This window comes from Lathamus discolor, chromosome 6, assembly GCF_037157495.1.
Source record: "Lathamus discolor isolate bLatDis1 chromosome 6, bLatDis1.hap1, whole genome shotgun sequence".
NCBI lineage: Eukaryota > Metazoa > Chordata > Aves > Psittaciformes > Psittacidae > Lathamus > Lathamus discolor.
In genome coordinates this window covers 54139830-54158068 of record NC_088889.1, presented here as the reverse complement: position 1 = coordinate 54158068, position 18239 = coordinate 54139830, and the positions used below count along the sequence as shown (strand labels likewise).

At 50.6% G+C, this 18239-nt stretch overlaps 2 protein-coding genes across 2 annotated transcripts in view; one reads left to right on the top strand and one right to left on the bottom strand.

The window, feature by feature from the left end:
• The first annotated feature begins 13413 nt into the window (after positions 1 to 13413).
• Positions 13414 to 14907, top strand: PHLDA2 (pleckstrin homology like domain family A member 2). Its single transcript, XM_065682793.1, has 2 exons — positions 13414 to 14001; positions 14472 to 14907. The coding sequence occupies exon 1, from the start codon at positions 13567 to 13569 to the stop codon at positions 13963 to 13965; it is 399 nt and encodes a 132-aa protein (XP_065538865.1). The 5' UTR covers positions 13414 to 13566; the 3' UTR covers positions 13966 to 14001; positions 14472 to 14907.
• A 1451-nt stretch (positions 14908 to 16358) lies between these two features.
• The window catches only part of SLC22A18 (solute carrier family 22 member 18), a 69772-nt gene continuing 67891 nt past the window's right edge, over positions 16359 to 18239 (bottom strand). Inside the window, exon 10 of the mRNA XM_065682792.1 lies at positions 16359 to 16646. Within this exon, the coding sequence (XP_065538864.1) occupies positions 16459 to 16646 (188 nt within the window). The 3' untranslated portion in view covers positions 16359 to 16458. The remainder of the gene's footprint in view (positions 16647 to 18239) is intronic.

Below are 18239 nucleotides of genomic sequence, written 5' to 3'. Positions count from 1 at the left end.
CACAGCTCAGGTCGAAACACAGGCAAGTGCGGTGTGCGCAACAAAGCCTTCGCTAGGGCTGCTTGCTCAGGCATTTCAAAGCTGAGCAGCAAGAGGGTAATTCACTGAGCCAGCATCTCATGCAGGAGCTCTTCATGTGTATACGACTCTGTGCTTGAGGACGTGGTAGAGCTTCTTTGGCTGGAAACTCCTGCGGTCATGGAAATGGCTTGGTTTGTGTCGGGACCTCCTGGCCAAGGAGAAGAGGGGATAGAGCCCCCCCTCCTGCCATCCCCAGCTTCATCCTGTGCCTTCTAGGGACCAGGAATTTCAGTCCGTTTCCCACAGTGAGGCCGAAGAGCCTGCAAATGCCCTGGTTCATTTCAGACGGAGCCCTGACCTCTCGTTACTGTTATGGCTAGGGACAACAAAAGACAAGCACTCTGAACGCGCACCCCCAGCTTGCAGAGTGAGGTCAGTGTGGTTCCCAGAGACAAGCAAGTGTGGGGACCGCCTATGTGGGTGCTCCTGGCCCTGGCGAAGAGCAACCACCAGCTTTGAAGCTTCCCCGAGAGAGGGAGACCAAGAGGCAGAGCTGCAGTAGCCGTCCCAGCTCCAGCCCAGTGAGCCCCTGGTGCGAGGCCTCTTTGGCTGGCATGGGGGGCGCTGCCCCCAGTCTTGTTCTCCATCCCCGAGCATCTCTCCTCTGCACTCGGCCCTGCCTTCAGGTGCAGGACAGGAGAAGGAGGAGGAAGAGGAGGCAGCCTGGTCTCCCTTTCCCACCATGGCATGCAGCAGCCTCTCCAGCACCCAGCCCCATCAGTATGCTGGGCTTGCTGGGTATGAGGAGCCCGCCAGCGCCGTTTCACCCGGGTCCGATTTCAAAGCCAGCCCTGATGAAGACATTGGGTGAAGGCAAAGCAAACAGACACCGTAATTGCGGTGTGTGCTTTCTCATCTCCGTGGCAAGTTGCAAAATGTGCCGCCTCCTCCCTTGTCAGCCGGGCTTTAATTGGCTTTAATGAAGAGGCAATTACATGATTTCAAGTTTTAATTAAAGGGGGTGGCGATGCATGGGAGGGGGGGAACAGCCCCCTTCGAGTGTGTTGGTGGCACCACAGGAGATCCTTGTGCATGGTGTGCAGTAGGGTTTGGGGGGAGGCTCCCCCATCATCCCACTGGGCTGGCAGGGCTTTGTGGGGGGCTCCGAAGTGACTGGTGAGAGCAGATTGAAGCCGGCTGCCTTCCAGCCATGCTGCTGGCGCTTTTGAATCCCGCCCCAGCACCCCTAGGCAAGATGCAATCAGCTTTTTTGGTGCTGGAGCCAGCACATCAAAGGGGCAGAGAACAGCTTTAAAAAAAACCAACCCCCAAAAGACCTCTGATGCCAAACCAAGCCCTCCCCACACACAGCAGCAGCCAGAAATGCCTCCTGGATAAAGTACTGGGTGGTTGTTGGCAGGAGGAGGAGCTGCTGGGGTGGGAGAGGTGTTTGAAAGCTAAAGTGGAACCACAGTTAGGAGCTCAAAAAGTCGTTTTAACCTATTCAGTTCTGTTCCATTCTAACTAATGCCAAGCAATGGGCAGCTGTCCTCTGAAAGAAACACCCTCATGGTGAGCACCAAGGTGGGACTAACACACCCAGCCCACGTGCGCACGTTTCCTGTAGGCACCACATTGCCTGTCTGTCCTAACACGTGAAGGGGGGGAAAACGGAGGCATGTGGTAGAAATCTCCCTTGGGAAACGGTGATAATTGCAGGGGATGAACTGCCGGCTTAGTCCCTCAGTGCCTCTATGTTTTATTGCTCTCTCTGGCAGCCAGGAGGCCAGAGATTTGGCCCTAACTCGGTCGTCTGTGCTGGGATGTTCTTCCTCCTCGTGTTTCAATGAAACGTAATCGCTTTATGACTTCCTCCCGGCAGAGATAAAAGAATTATTAAGAAAAGCACCCGGTGGCTTTGTGGCTGCGCTGTGCCTGCGGCGTTTCCTCTGTCCCTGGCCAGCACTGCTGGGCTTCCCTTGACTTTCAGGGGCAGGCAGCCCTGGGACCACTGAGCAGCCCGGCTGGGTGGCCAATGCTTTGCTGCCCCGCAGAGCAGGCAGGGAGCCAGGGCTGCCACCTGGCCAGGTGTCACTCGAGGCAGTGCAGTTCTGGGCGGGGGGGGGGATAAAAAAGGGAAAAAAGTCAAGGTCCAAGGTCTTTCTGTGCAATGATTGATTCACCTGCTTGACAAATATACCTGGGGCTGGACGTGGAGGGCAGGCTGCTGTGTGGGCAGGCTGAGTCACCCTGGCTGCCACACAGAAGAACAAGGTTGCCTTTCACCAAAGAGAAGTGAAACCTGCTTTTTTAAATGTGCACATGGGAGCAACGTGCAAGAGCTGGGACGGGTCCATCAGTCAGGGCCAAGCCAGCAGCCTCCTCCCTTAGAAAGCTGGGGCTGGGATCCCAATCCAGGCTCCTCACCAGCCCCACGCAAACACAAATCTCCTCCCTGCCTTCCCACCCCCTTTGCCGTCGGGGTCCCAGATGCTCAACAAAAGCTCATCAGCTGGACACCTTAAGCAATTGTTGATCACAGCCTGTCTTTGCAGAGGGAACTCTTTTGCAGGGGCCCACCTGTTGATCTCCTAGAGAAATGCAGTCCTGCGGGGACAACAGTGTCCTCATCCCCATTCCCAGCTTTCTCACAAGATAAGACCTTTTTCCCTTTCTTTCATTGCTGTTGGATGTGAAATAATTTACAATTCAAGATGACTCGCAGCAACTTGTGGAGAATGGAAATAAACCCACTCCTATATTTCAGGCTGGGGAGCAGAGTGCTGCGTGTCAGCAGTGCTGAGCATCTGCTCTTCTCTCGGGGCAGCCCCTTCCTTATCCTCATCACCACCAGTGTGCTGGTGTAGCCAAGGGTAAGCAAGGGTGTCCTGGGCTCCTGCCTTGGTATCCCATGTGACAGTGCTGGTCTCTGAGCATCCACAGCCTGTGTGTGAACAGAAATAAATGGCTTTTGGGGGAACACATGGCTATGAGAAACCTTAGGTGAAATATCTCACTCTGCTACCCACTGTGGTGACAGCATGGGCACAGAATCACTGGGAGGGTCTTAACCCTCTATGGCAACACAACACCCCACACCTCCCATTTCGGAGTGCTCCTGAGCATCCTCCCACCAGGGGTGCTCCCAATCCATCCCTTCCCAATCAGGGGATCTCCCTCCCCTCAGCTGAAAAATGCCCGAAATCCCCAGAGCCACACAGCTGGGTGGTGTGTCCAGGTGTTCCCCTTCCTGAATTGGGGGCAGTGTGGACACCCAGAGATGCCTTCTGGGGACTGGGAACGATGCAGTGACTTGGGCCACCCAACACCTTCATCGCCTTGCGATGACCTTTATTATAAATAATAGAGGATCTTTATTTTTAATTAATAACCATGCCAATGCAATCACCTTTCAGTTCTGAGCAGGGTAAAGCAACCTGTCTTGGGACACTACTGCTACAGCCTTTCCTTTATGCTGTGAGAGGAGCAGCAGAGGCAGCAAGTGAGGCACCATAGGGTGGTGTTTGAATGACTGTGGCTGAAGGGGATTTCTGCGTGCAGGTGTGGTTGTGCTCCTCCTGCCCCAGCTCAACACTTAGGAGCTTTCTCACGGAGGCGGCAGCTGGCCCCTGACAGCAAGTGAAGCAGGAGCAGCCATGAGTCAACAAAGATAAGAGTCAAGCTCCTCCTCTTACCAGCCACAGGGAGAGGCCGAGCTTCAGGCTCAGAGTGGGGCAGAGAAATGTGCTCAGAGGGAGCCAAAATCCCAGTGCCAGGGATACTTCTGCCCAGAGGACAGGCCCAGGGTGTGTCTGGGGCAAACATTCAGTTTTCTTCTTCCCTTGCCCGTTTCCCAGCAGCGGATGATGATGATGATGATGATGATGATGATGATGATGATGATGATGATGATGATGATGATGATGATGGGTTTTGGTGGTGCTGAGAGCCAAGTGGCACCAATATGGCAGTTAAGTGGTGGCTGGTGAAGCACCTGCATGGCTCCCTGCAGGGTGCTTGGCTATTGTCATGCATTGCTGGAGTGGCTACAGATAAGTCCCGTCCAGAAGGGAAAGGAAAGGAATGAGTGATCCTGGCAATGGTCAGGCAAACAACAGAGACTGCAGCATCCCTCCTCCATAGCCAGAAGAGGAGAAGGAAGAAAGCAGATGGAATCACCAAGGTCAAGCATTTCTCTTGCTTTCACATAGCTTTGTACTTGAGGGTCTTATAATAAAAGCCAAGGATGGAAAGGTGCCTGTGTGAGCCCAAAGAGGCTTTAGGAAGACCCTGGCAGAAAAACTGGGCTGACTGTGTTGGAAATTCCAGCCTCATTTCCCACTGTTTTGGCCAACTGAGTGATTTGCTGTTTCTGTTCATTGGTTTCATTTTCACAAAGTTCACACGCTCACAGATGTGCACCTGCCTTCTGAAGCCGCCCTGCCCATGGCCCCTCTGGCCGCTCGAAGGTCACCACAGCTTTTGCTGTAAGCCCGGATCTCACAGTTCTGGCCAAGGGTTTCCAGTTATGGGAAGTGTGTCCAGCTCTGTGACTTTGACTCCTGCCCCAGTAAGGCTGGAAGAATGACTTAGTCACCCCGGCTGCCTGCCAAGGCATTTAACTCATTTTGCTCTGTTCGGAGGTTATTTCATGGCTCCCAAGGCTGTCCGGCCAGCAGGATTCAGTACTTTGAATATCCAATAGTCAATATATAGATTGAAGAAGCAAGGAATTTAGAGTGTTTTATTCCTGCTGTACCAACCCTTCTGGCTGCAACACTTCTAGAAAAGGTCAGATAAACCCATCCCAGGGTGGTAAATACCAGTCAGTGCTACCTGTCTTTGCTTGCAGAAGGGATCCCTCTGCTAAAGGACACCAGTTCATAGCTACTCTTTTATGACATTCAGCCCAACGAGCACTCAGCAATTATTTCATGGTAAGGGGGTTTCTGTGTTTTAAGCTATTAGCTTAGAGGCTTATACAGCATTAGGAGCATTCCTGTGTTTTCAGCTCAATGAAAGTAACTTTTCCTCCCACGGCTGTACCAGGCACCGGACTGGAGTCCCACTGAGCTGGCGGAAGGGGAAATTGTGGGTGCCAGGTTCCCAGAGAAACCCCTGGGAGGGGGGGAACAAAGCTGCCCCCAGTAGAGCAGTGGAACAGCCTTCGCCAAACAATACATCTCTGTCTCCCTGATCCCATGTGCATGCGCATGGCTGCTTCCTCTCCGTGCTCATTGCACAGGGATTTTAACCTGTGCTCTGGCTACCCTGGCTCTAAGGTTTATTTTTGGCTCGTCCCTGGGGAGCTGAGCCGGAACGAAGTTACGTGCCAAGTGCCCTCGTTTCCTCCCCTTAACTGCCTCCCTGCTTTATCACAGACTTTCTCACTTTATCTTTTTTTCCACTCATAAAGGCTGCTATCACTGGTGCCTCCAGCAGCACTGGTTGCCCCTAGGCCACCAGGCCACCAGGCCACCGGGCCACTAGGCTCATGCCCATCTCCGAAGTGTGGGCTTTTGCCCTCTTCACAAAACATACAGAGATTTCTGCAAACCCATTTCTCCCCACCACCGAACCACGGCTTCCTTAACAGAGAGGAAAAAATCACATCCTCAAGCTTCTTATGACTAGGATTTCCCTTTCCCACCTCCTGGTTCAGCCAAGCAGCACAGGGACTGTGAGGAGGAGAATAACGGCATCACTGGCGCTGGCTGCTTTCCCCAGCCCCAGCCCATCCTGCCTTACAGCAGCACAGCTGGGCTCAGCCCCAGGACCCAGGGCTGGGACATGCCCTGAGCTACTTATTGCAAATGTTTGCTGAGGTGGGGCTGGGTGTTTGAACATGAGACAGGCTGAGTAACCGGCAGGAGAAAAAGAAAGTTTGGCTTTTACGTGCTAGTCCCATCAGCAAACATTAACTCGGGCACTGCAGAGCAAGTGGGCTGCCTCTATCCCCCGCTGTACGACTCAAAAGGCAAAGGACAGGTATAAATTGGGTGCCACTTAGAGTTTATACACACCAAATTCTATAGCTCATGGCTGTTGAACTCACTCCCTTGATGAGTTCAACTCCACGTTGAACTCATGCCCCTTTATTTGGTGATTGGAGTGGGGAAATAAGTCAGCGACAAGTTAGATGCTGGAAAGTAAATCAAAACTGGAAAATACTCATTGCTGATTCCCCTTCTCCTTTTGATCCCATAGTTCTAGGAGTTTTTCTCTTTCATGGTTTTGAGATTTCATTGGAGTACCTGAAGCTGATGTATGGAGGCTAGTTTTAGTTTTTAATCCACCTTATCAGACACCTGTTTCCACTCAGCCTTCCAGGCACTGCTTGCAAGGCAATGTGGCATCCTCAGGTCCCACTGGCTGCAGGCGTGGGTTTATAGTGGGGAGCAGCAGGGTAATGGTAGCAGACAAAGGTCACAGCAGTGGGAACCCTGACAAGGAGGCAGAAGGCCTCGGGGGAGGACAGCTGGCACCAATAACTTCTTCCCTCCACACCTGTCACGATGCAGTGTTCCAGCTTCAGAAAGAAAATCTGGTGTCCAAAGGATGGTGAGGTGAAACATGACATCAAGGCTGCCACCTGTCCTGCCATGCATGCCAGCTGTCCAGGAGGGAAAGGATGCTCTTCCTTCTCCAGCTCCTCCCCACAGCCTGGCCCTGGCCACTGCTGGGAATGATGCCCTGAAGGGTTTTGTTTGTGACAGCTCTCCAGCCTGCCCGAGACAGGAAACATTCCAAGTCTGGACAGCACTATGACCTCATCTTCTCCCCCAGCTCCCTCAAGTCTGCTGATGTTGTGGTTAGGTGGTCCTGAGACGCCTGACAGTGTTTACTCGTAAAGTTACACACTGTGAGTTCAAAAATAAAGCAAGGCAAAAAGCAGGAGGATATGCCAAGGAGGGAGCTCAGTCATCTGCCGGCAGGACAGCCGGGACGGAACACCAGGACACATACCACGCTGACGCCAGGCAGCACAATCCAGTGATGCGCCTGAATGTGACGCAGGACATCCTGCTTGTATGTGCTGGGTTGTCCACACATAGACGAAAGTAGGAAAAAGTTGGTTAAAAGCCACTTCACTGATCTGCACAGATCTCAAAAGGGCAGGTTATCTGGAGCAATGACCTTCATTTTGGTGTGTGGTGTCATCATGTTACTACAAGGCCTGGCCCTTCATAATCTCTGGTAAATGTTATTGCTGTAGCACACCACAGTAATAAAAGGCTGGCTGGTAGCAGGCAGGCGATGTCAGGCTGAATGGCATGAGTTGTAATCACTGGAGACTTCACATGCAAAGAGCACACCAGCGTCAGTCAGGGCTGAGGTCTCAGACATTTATTACTGCTGCTGCAAAATAAAAAGCCCAAATATTTATCCCAACAGACTTGGTTTGGGAAACTGAGTGCTTTGGGAGGGGGGGAATGTCCCATCATCTAAAAATCATCAGCTGTAGCCTAAGCCATGTCCTGAGGTCATTAGACATGAAAAAATGTTGATGGTGTTCAAAGGGACCAGTAAATAACTACATAATTCAGGGTAGCACTTGGCAAGCTGCTGGTTTTCCCATGCTCTCGGCAGAAATCTTATTGAGAGGGAAGTACTGAGTCACCGTGGGTCCCATGGCAGCCACACGATGAGGCTTTCTTCTCCCCGCTGACATAAGTCTCAAGGAATTCATGGCTCCCCCTGTGATGCTCAGCAAGCTGTTTCGTAAAGGTGATCCTGAGAACAGGTTATATGCAGGTCTGCCAGCATTCAGACAGAAGCCCTGGATCAAACCCAGCTTGTTGGGTCAATACCCTCCTTGCCCCTGTAAGGATGCATCTGGGTGCCTCCAAGACTTCTGAGTGGGGAACTGTGCCTAGCTACACACGGACCTTTTAGCAACTCTCCACCTGTTTTAATCCTGCCATATGGGCTTGAAATTGGGCCAAGAGGCTCAAAAATACATGTATTACGTGAGGGACCAGACCAGATTACACAAGTCTCCTCTTTTTGTTGTTGTTGGTTTATTTTTTCTGGTAACCAGACTAAGCCGCCATGCAGTGTCCAAGAGTGGGGAACATACTACACACATGGTCATGCCCAAGCTGCTGGAGAGAGGCAGAGGACAGGCTCCCTCTCTCCAGTTTTTAATCCCAGTATTGAACTGAAGTGCCTGAAGCCCTCCTAGGCAGGCTTGAGCTGGCACGTACCCACCCTTATTTAGCTGTCTCTTTCAGGGCACAACCAAGGACCAGCTTACTGGAAATTACATCTTTTTTCCCCAGCCCCTCACGCCTGCTCCATGACTGTGTTCAGCAGTTTACAACATGTAATGGTAACACACTGAGTCAGTGGGATGAGACATTTCAAGCTGCTTAGGGAAAAAAGAGTCTTAGTCAGATAAATATTAGTAAATTGAGCAAGCGGTACTACGTGATATTGCTGATTAATGCATGGCTTACGTATGGTACAAAAAAGATTCTCACAGATTGAGCAAAGATGCTTCCTCTGCTTCCCGTGTTTAAATTAACCCAAAAGCTCCAGGCTTGCTGTGTTTCATTGCTGTAATCATTAAACAAACAACCTTGGTGGCCTTCGTCTCCCTGGCTGAGATCGTTCTAAGTGAACTATGCCGATGAGAAGGGCCTCTTCACCTGAACTTGGCCATCTTCGAGTGAATACCTGAGCTGCCTTTGTGCTCATGGACAGATCAGAACACACCAAGATGAGAACACCCCCAGAGTGAGACTGAGACCCCTCACAGGGTGGCTCCATCTCGGGCAGCTGCCACTGATGTGGTCCACATCCCTGCAGAAGGTCCTGCCTGCAGAGGGACCGGCACCCACCACTTGACCATAGCTTTTGGGGTGACCCAGTGGCACCAGTTCCTCCCAGGACATTTCTGAAAGAAGAGAATAATAAGGCACTATAACCAAAAAGTTCCCAGAGATATTCTGGAATAGTCTAATTAAAAAAAACCAAACAACTTTTTAAGGAGTCCGAAAATGCAAAAAAAAAAAACCCATGAAAAGTGTGAATAAAACACTGCTCCTCATAAACTTTCCAAGTAGCAACCCACACACTTATGGCTATTTAGGTGGGTTTTGGGAATGGATTTTCCAGGAGACCCTGTGATCACTACACTGAGCTCTAGCTATACATGCCTATGGATACAGCAACACCCTCATATAAACTTAGAAGGCAACAATTTACAATGCAAAAGCATATGTTTCTGTTACTAGTTGACTTCAGATGTCAGGATTACAATGCCAATCCTGTAACCAGCTTTTTTCTTCACAAATGTCATATTTAAGTCAATACAATAAAAGAATTTCCATGGCCTTGAGCATCCACTTTTCTCTGCTACCCAACACACCCGTGTAATGCCAGTGAAATTAGGGGTCCCTCTCCAGGGACAGACCCCTGAGAGAGAAGATGCACATCTCTGGAATAGAGAGCAACAATGGGAATAAACACATAGTGACAGCAGGAATGTTGGTACCCTGAAATGGCTCATAGCTACAGCATGGTCTCTCACATCTTTTCAGAGGAAGACGCAATGCTGCGGCCAGCCGGAGACCTGGGCAGGCTAAATGCACTGCCAAATCCTGCAGGAAAGCTAGCAGTTCCTGCTGATGGGCACGCGGGGAGAGCCGCAGAGGAGGTGAATCGCCCAAACACCTTTTTTTTCCACGTTTCCTTGGTGAGAGCCCAACCCATCCGCAGCCTTGACCTCAGACCAAGGGCTCCTCCTGGCAGCGCCTGTGCTGCTGTGCTGTGTTACCATGACTCACGTAGCTAAGGCAACCCGATGTTGCCAGCAGCAATCTAGATGATGGCCTCAGACTCTGAAATGATGATCAAATCCTTCTTAGGAGCAGGCGTGCATTGAAGGGGCATGTGCCATGGTAGAGCCAGTGACCTAGCCTGCAAAAGCTGGCACCACCAGCCCATCTATCAAGGTTGTGTGTGGCCACCTCATCCCACACCCATAAAAGAATCCCTGTACACAACACACACAAATAAAAGCATCCCCCCACAGTGACCCTAATGCTATTCCCTTCACCTGGGAGAGGGATGAGTCCCTTTAACATGCCAGATTGCCGCATAGACTTTTAAAAATGCCCTTATTTGAACAGAAATTGCTTTGGGGTGAAGCAGAGCATGGTATCAGCATCCCTGGGGAGTGTGGGAAAGGGGAAACGGCCACATGGGATGAGGCTCCAGTGCATGAATGTTAGTGTATTTCCTATATCCTCGCCCTGGTTAACACTCCCCACTGTGTCATTTCCCCTCCACCCCCTTTCTAAGAGCAGAGAAAAATTCCTAAATTTTCAAATTCCTGCAGACCTGTATTCAGTAGGTAATGAAGGGCTGCTGCTGACTGACCTTTTTTAGCGCTGCCATGGCATGGTGATGTAGGGGTTTCAAGGAAAAAAAATCACTTCTCTTGCTCTTGCTGTTAAGCTGGTAACACAGGTAAAAAGAACTAAAGCTGAAACAAAGGCAGCAACAGGTTTCTCTGAGCCACTACCCCCAGCCTGGGCAGAGACAGCAGCAGTCACCTGAACTGCAATCACCCAGAGCTTGTATTAGCTAAAGCTGGGGTATGGCCCTTAACTGCCATTCACTACCTGCACTCAGACCACCCTGTGACACTCGGCCCATGATTGTCCCAAGCTTCCGTGCCAGGGTATGGTGCAGGGCTGCACTGCATCTCTTACCCTTCTCCCCAGGTGCACTGGAGATGAAATCAGAGCTCTGCTGTCAGCTCCTCACCCAAGTTATCAACCCTTATTATTTAAAAAATAAAGTGTTAGCCATATTTTTTCCTTTTTCCAAGCAAAGCTATTGCTGTATATTTGTAACAGTAGCAACCAGCTACCAGAGCATCCACTAGGATTGGGGCTGTGCTACTTGTAAGTAATTGCCACATGTTTCCCAAGTCAAATTGCATGAGCTCCTTGAAGCTTTCCAATCTTTCCCAAGACAAGTTCCCATAGGAGACTGCCCATGATACCACTTTGCTGCCCACTTTGGGTTAAGGTAGAGTCACTGTTACTTCCTCTCTGGTAAATAGGCTTTAAAGCCTATTTTACGGAATTTTTGCATCGTTGCAATGCTAGAGACCTAAAATTATAGTATTTCAATGCACTGGATTTGTCTTTCATGTGGTTATTCACTTAACAAGCCCATGCTATGTAAAAAAGTGGAGCTTTCCTACAAGGGGCATACATTGGACGCCAGGGTCCCAGTTCTGCAAGAACCTACCTTTTTCTACAGCGTGAGCAATTTTTTAATGGGTTTTTTTCCTCATAAGCTTTTATTTTTCCAGCCGTTTCGGGGCGGTGTTCAGACGGGGTGACTGTGGTGACAACTGCGGGGGGCTTTGAATTTTCAAAAATGATGGATAGATGCACAAGAAAAATCACTCAGATGAAAGCAAAAGCAGAAAGACACAGACCAAAGTGGGCTGCTGACCCTGCATCCACAAATGGGAGTTTCATTTAAAAGCAAATTCAGGTTTTTTTACCGGACCTTTTGAAGCAAGGTGTGTGCAAACATGCCAAGTCCTGCAGCCTTTCCACACCGGGAGCCTTCCTCCAGATGTTCCTTCTATGCTCCTGACTTGCTGCTTTGGTTTTTTTTTTTGCTCTTTTTGAAGTGGTGTCCCATTTCCTGCGCACAAAGCCCATTCCTTGTTGTATTTTGGAGCCCAATTAAAAATATCATAATGATTTCTGCTTAAGATCCAGCTCTGCTCCTGGCTGGCTCCAGCTCCCTTATTCGTACGGCACCTTTTGAGCAGGGACTTGTTTTACAAGGCAGATCATAATATTGTCCAGAAAACGGAGATGTGCAGCCTAATTTTAAGTCAATCTGGTTAGTTCCCTTCCCTGAAACAAACTTAAACCACACTAAAGAGTGAGCTACAGTGCTGACTTTAAAGGAAAAGCCTGCAGCTCTTCCCGTGCTACATGTATGGTCTACAGCCGTTCCCTCACCCCACGAGCAGTGATGGCCAGCATGGTCTTCCCAGAGCGGTCCCAGCCCATCCCACCCTGAGAAGCTCAGCCAAACCATTCCCAGCTCGTTTGTCAATCCTGGGAGCGTGGCTCAGCTCCCCCTTTGTTCTGGCCCTCCCCACAGATGTGCGCTCTGCTGCGAATTATCAAAGCGCGGCCGTATGCTCCAGCTGCTGAGTGATTTGCAGCGGAAACGAGTTTGGCTCTAGCTCTGATTTGTCCCCGGGAATGGGTTTCTGACCCTGCTGAAGTCCCCGGGAACGCTGCCAAGCTCTTCAAAGCAGCCAGGCCTCGCTTTGTAAGCTCACCTCTGGGGTTTGGCTTGCAAACACCTATAGCGGTGTTGGCCATTCAAGAAAGATGATGGAGGTGAATAGGGCTCAAAGTCCAAAGGGCGATGCTGCACAAAGTATGTAGCTGAGCAAATACTGCTTTAGAAACAGCATGAATAAGTTCATTCAGGGCAGCCCTGCCCTCAGCAGCAGCATCAAGGCAGTGGCTCGGAAGCTGGATCAGCCTTGTGTCAGCTATCATAAAAGGGTGACAAAATGAATGGTGTACAAGAGGAAGGGGCTTCAGGCTTGCACATGCTTCTTAAATATCACCTCCTACCATCACAGCCTTTACTGATTTCCCCATGCTACTGGGCACTGGCCAGACCATAATGAACTGTGGTGTCTTTCTGGGAGGAGGGAGTGGGCTGGGGAGAAGAAGATGGGATAAACCCAGTGATTGCAAGGGAAAACAAAAAAGGTAAGGGGGAGCAGTGTTAATGCAAAACTGGAGAATCGGGGTGCCCCAAGGAAAGGACTCAGGGAAGGCTGATGATGGTGGTGATGGAAGGTCAGAGCTAGCTGGATGTAGGGCCTCAAATGAAGTTGGTAGGCTTGGCCAGGTCCTGCCTGAGCCTCTTGGCATGACTGGCTTAAGTCAGATAACCATGGGAGGTGGCAGCAGCCCACCCACCACATGTGGGGCTTGGACTCCTTTGTGCCAGGTAAAGATGGTGCCAGCGCTGGCCCAGTGCGGCAGGGATGCCCAGGTCCAGGACCACAAGTTTTGGGAGCACCATGTACCCCAGTGTGGACCTGAGAAGCGGCAGGGAACGTTAGAGGGGCAAGATGGGGGTGCATCAGGTCACATTGGCCCTATCCCTGCTGGGCAGAGGAAACACGGAGGAGGGCAGAGCCAGGGCACTCCGCGCCCTCCCCTTCCCTCCCGGGGACCCCCGCTGCCCCAGCCCTTTGCCGACGGTCGCCGGCAGGCGGGGAGCACAGCAGGGGGCGGGCGGGAGGCGGGGCGGCTGGGGGCGGTGAGCCGGGCTCCCCGGGGGAGGCACCGGAAGGCGCCCGGCGCTGATTCATTGCAATAAATTGTTCCCGTCGCGGCGAGGCTCGGTCATCGCCGCTTGAGCCGGAGTCGGGGCTGCAGCAAGCAGCAGCAGCAGCAGGAGCAGGAGGAGGAGCAGGAGCCGGACCAGAACCACGAGCCGGAGCGGAGCCTGAGCCACCGAAGCGAGAGGATGAAGATGCAAGCCGAGGTGATCCGCGAGGGCGAGCTGGAGAAGCGGAGCGACAGCCTTTTCCAGCTGTGGAAGAAGAAGCTGGTGGTGCTGACCAAGGACAGCCTCAGCCTCTTCCCCGACGGGCACAAGCGGGCCAAGGGCAAGGAGCTGGGCTTCGGCTCCATCCTCAAGGTGGACTGCGTGGAGCGCACGGGCAAGTACATCTACTTCACCATCGTCACTAAGGACCGCAAGGAGATTGACTTTCGGTGCCCGGACCAGAGCTGCTGGAACGCCTCCATCACCATGGCCCTCATCGACTTCCAGAACAAGCGGGCCATCCAGGACTTCAAGAGCCGCCAGGAGATGGAGCAGGCGGCGGGCGCCCAGGAGCGGCGGCTGGCCCGGGCGCCCTGAGCCGCCGCCGCCCGCCCCGGCCGGCCCGGCCCCAAGGTGAGCCCCAGCACGGTGCTGCCGCTCTCCTCGTTTGGTTTATTTGTTAAATTACTTTTAATTGTTGCCCCATCCCCTTCACCCACCCGCGCCGGCCGTGGGGGCTTCCTTCTGCCCGCACCGCTCGCCTCTTCTTCGAGCCGGAGCTGCAGCCGGCCCGCCGGGGTGCCCGGCCGCACCCCGAAACCGGGCCATGCTGCCCGGCTGTGGGGCTTGTTCGCATCCCTCTCCCGATGCATTGCTGGGAATTTCTGGTGGGAGCTGGCCTCATGCGGGGCGCTGAGAAGTACGGCTATGGGGATGGTGGGGGGTAAGAAATGGCAGCTGGCAGTGCTTTCCTGACAGAATTGGCTACAAATACGGTATCTGCAAAAGTCAATGCTGACCGCTTACTCTTCCTTTAAAGCCCCCCCTCCATTTTTTTTTTCTCCTGTCCTTTTAACTAACCTGTTTTCTCTTGTTGCCTTTAGAGCATACCACTGGATGATAAACCAGATCAAGTGTCTTGGACTGAAATGGGACAGGGTACCAATGAAGGAAAGCAAAGAAGAGAGCTGGAAGCAGCTTGGTTTTCTCCAAGCCTGTTGAGGCTGCTGAGCAAAGAGCCCTGAGCTTTGCCTGAGATGCATTTAAAGAAAAACCAAAGACTTTCATAAAGGACTTCTAGCAAAGCGTCCACGTGTTTTAAGTGGCACGGCTTTGTGAACGATTATCTTCTATTTATGAGACGCGAGGAAGATTCAACACTGACTGGTGGTGTTAAGCGCAATTTAAATTATTTGTAGTATCTATATTTGTATTTATTTTGAAGAATGTCTTTCAGCAGTTACTGGTCTTAATATTGCTTTTGCATTAATATGTCCATTCCGAATAAATTACTTGAAATGTTCACTTTTTATTACTGTACTCTGGGCTGTAGTAACTTCTGTTGATGTATATTTATTTGTGGAGTGGGCAGTGGTGTGGTAGCTTTAAAAGAGTGGGTAAGTTCAGCTTCTTGGTGCCCTGGACTGGGCAGTGGGAGGTGGAGAAAGGCCAAATAACCCACTTGCATTTGACCTCATCAAACCTTGAGCAGGGACAGAAAGTGTGTTGAGGCCCAATTCTGGTCAGTGGTGGAAATAAGAAAGCTTACCACAGCTGAATAAGTGCTCCTTTTGAAGTGCTTTCCCATATAATTGAATAATGGTGGCTAGAGAAGGCTCAAGAGCTCCCTGCAACAGTAAATGCTGCTATTTCCTAATGCCCTCTGTCCTTCCCCTGGCCCCTGTAGCTTAGTGCTGTGCTAAGGCAGGAAACTGGATTCTTTATCTTGGAATAACACTGCTGACAATCTATGGGATTCCTCAGCTTTGCAGCAAAGCAAGCTGAATGCCTTGCTCTCTTCTCTTCCTCTCCCTCTTCAGTCTTTAGATTGAGTTAAATTTCTGCAGGATGACTGGGAAGAATGGAGATGATGGTCTTTTTTTCCTATGGCACCTGGACCAAGAAGCTTTGAGCAAAAAAAAAAGGCAGTTAATTTTTTGGATAAAAGTACTGAAGTTTTATCTTGTGAGGCTCAACTATCACTAAGTAACCTGGGCTTCCTTGAGAGCAACGCTGCAGCACATGACTGACAGTAAGGACTACAAGCTTAGCAGGCAAAGTACTCGCTACTAATGCTCCAAATTTGGTAATCTCAGTCAGGTAATTTCCCCCTCCCAAGATCAGCGCAATTCTTGCAGGAGACTTTGTACTGGCGGAAGTTGCCAAGTCTGTAATTATGAACAGCCTGCAGTAAGAGCAAGGGAGACTCAGCATAGGGAACAAGGAAAAAAAACCTAGAAGGAGGGTTGGCTTCCGCTTCTGGAAGCAGCAGAGAGACTGGCACTGTAGCATGCTCCATCAGGGCTTTTCATCTCCTTGCATACCCTGCTGGGCTCCTGCAGAGGCAGGGTTGCACATGATTGAGCTGTGGACGTAGGAAATCATTGCCCACAGCATTTGAAAACCTTTGGCCTTGATCCCCTCTAGCACTAGAATGCCAGATGTGCATTTAATGCAGCAAAACGACACTCAAATGGAAATGTATTTTACTCCTGACTTTCCTTGGTACCATTGCAGGGGGTGAAATAAAAGGCCAAACCAGAGCAGAGGCACTGGCTCCTAATCTCCTTAGTTTCTGTGAATTCCTGTCAGCAGGAATGCTGACTGACAACAGCTGAGGATCTAGAGCTATTGCCTGCAATGACAGCCACTGAGGGAGGAACCTGATAGCTCCCAAGGTCCTACGGCTGCCAGTTACTCCAGCATGGCTTTAAGGCCTTCTCAAACCCATCTGTCCCTTACTCTAAAAGCAAATGCTGACGAAATGAAGGTATTGTTCAAGTTGGTTTATTTGAGGTATGTGGAATCAAAAATTAAATTCAAGACATCTTTATTTCTATGGAAAAAGGGAGTTATTTTCTTGCAATTGCATTATTGGTTTTTCATCTCTGACAGTGGGATATTACTCTTTAAGAGGTAAACAAATAAACCTATATTAACAATTAGCTGTAAATAGCCAAAGGAGGAGACACCAAAATGCTTGTATAAAACTCCGCCGATGGTTGGGCCCACTGTCCGGGTTAAGGAGTGCACTGAGGCACAAATCCCAAGCATGGTACCTAGGAGAGATGGCAGAGACACACAGATGTTAGGGTGAGAGCAAGTCTTGGGATGGAGAAGTGGAGAAGAACGTGCAGGATCCCCTTCATCCCTGATGGTGTTTTCCTGTAGTAGTAGCAAATAGCTTTAAATAATCTCTTGCATTAATTTCTAGAGGTCCAATTGGGGTTTGTTAAGGCTAAGGATTCCTGGAGGCATGGGGACTAGTTTCCACCATGAGCCAGGTCAGCTCTTTACTGAGCGTTCTGGACAACTGTAACACTGCCCAAAAGGCAAGCTGGTGCTCACTGCTGCCTTCACCAGGGCCCAAGGATGTCTTTGGCCCCAGAAGATGCTTTTGAACCTTGCACCAAGCAGGACTGGTAATTACTGCATGGGTTTAGGGAGGGACAGATAATTTCTAGGGTTGTGGTTGAGACTTCCAAGCAAATCACTGAGATTCTTCCAATATCCTAATACCCTAGAGGGCCCTGTTCTGTCCAAGCTGCTATTGCCACTTATTCTCTAGTGTAGGACAGAAGAACAGCTCTTGAGGGCTTAACAGTTGTGAGAAGCTTAGGTCTAACTAGGTCTTTAAGAATAAATATATAAAACCACAGATAAAGACTGAACCCCCTTGAAATACTCCTCCTCCCCCCCACCCCTTTGCAAAAAGAACGGATATTTCCATTTGGATGGAAATGCAAGCCCTTCGTCCGGCTGGGCCGGTTCCCCCTTCTCGCAGCTCTCCCATTTGCATTCTTAACAGGAACCCAGTGGATGGGGAAGCACCTCTAGCTTGCCAAAGGCAGGTTTTTTAGCACATACAGACGGATGGCCAGGTCATCCCATGGGATGCAAAATTGGCCTCTACGCACCAGGTGCAGTCTTCGCCATGCGGTCTTCATGCAGGACACCTATCACAGTCGGGGGAGCAGAAAATACCCAACCAGCCAGAAAATCATTACTCCCCAGCACCAGGAGGAAGGGCAAGTTGGCAGCGTATGCAAGAAACTTGTGCCCTGATCTGAAACTATGTTTGCAATTATATTTATTTAATATCAGTACAATTATTTAGGCTGTTGGCATCAGTTTTCCACCAAAACATGTGTTGAGGCATTGCTGCCGCACAAGGCCAGCAGCATCTGGGAAGGATGAGGAGGATGCTGTCCCGCATGCGAGAAGATGTAGGGTCAAGTGTGGTATTTAATGTGGGTAGCCACGGGGAAATGCTCACCAGCTCTGAGAGAGAAAAGGCAGCCAGGTGCTCGTGTAATACCGGCCAGCGACTGCTGGGCTTTTATCAGCATGCTTAAAATATTTGTGCAATGAGCCTGAGCCGAGGGCGTAGCTGCGCGGAGAGGGAAATCTCCCAGGAAGCGCTGCAGAGCGCTCCTCCCGCGCATGGGAACACAAAGGCACTGGGTGGGACCTCGCCTTGACCCTTTGCCAATGGAAACCATCCCACAACCACCAAACTTTCTGGGCAGGTTTTGCAATTATTTTTTCCCCTCCAGCTATCTGAATTAAACTAATTACTACGTACGATTGCCAAACTGGCTCTTATGATTGAGGAGGCTTTTTTCCCTTTCCTTTTTTTTTTTTTTTCTGGA

Coding starts and splice junctions, on each gene's coding strand:
- PHLDA2 (XM_065682793.1), top strand. CDS start 13,567: ATGAAGATGCAAGCCGAGGTGATCCGCGAGGGCGAGCTGGAGAAGCGG.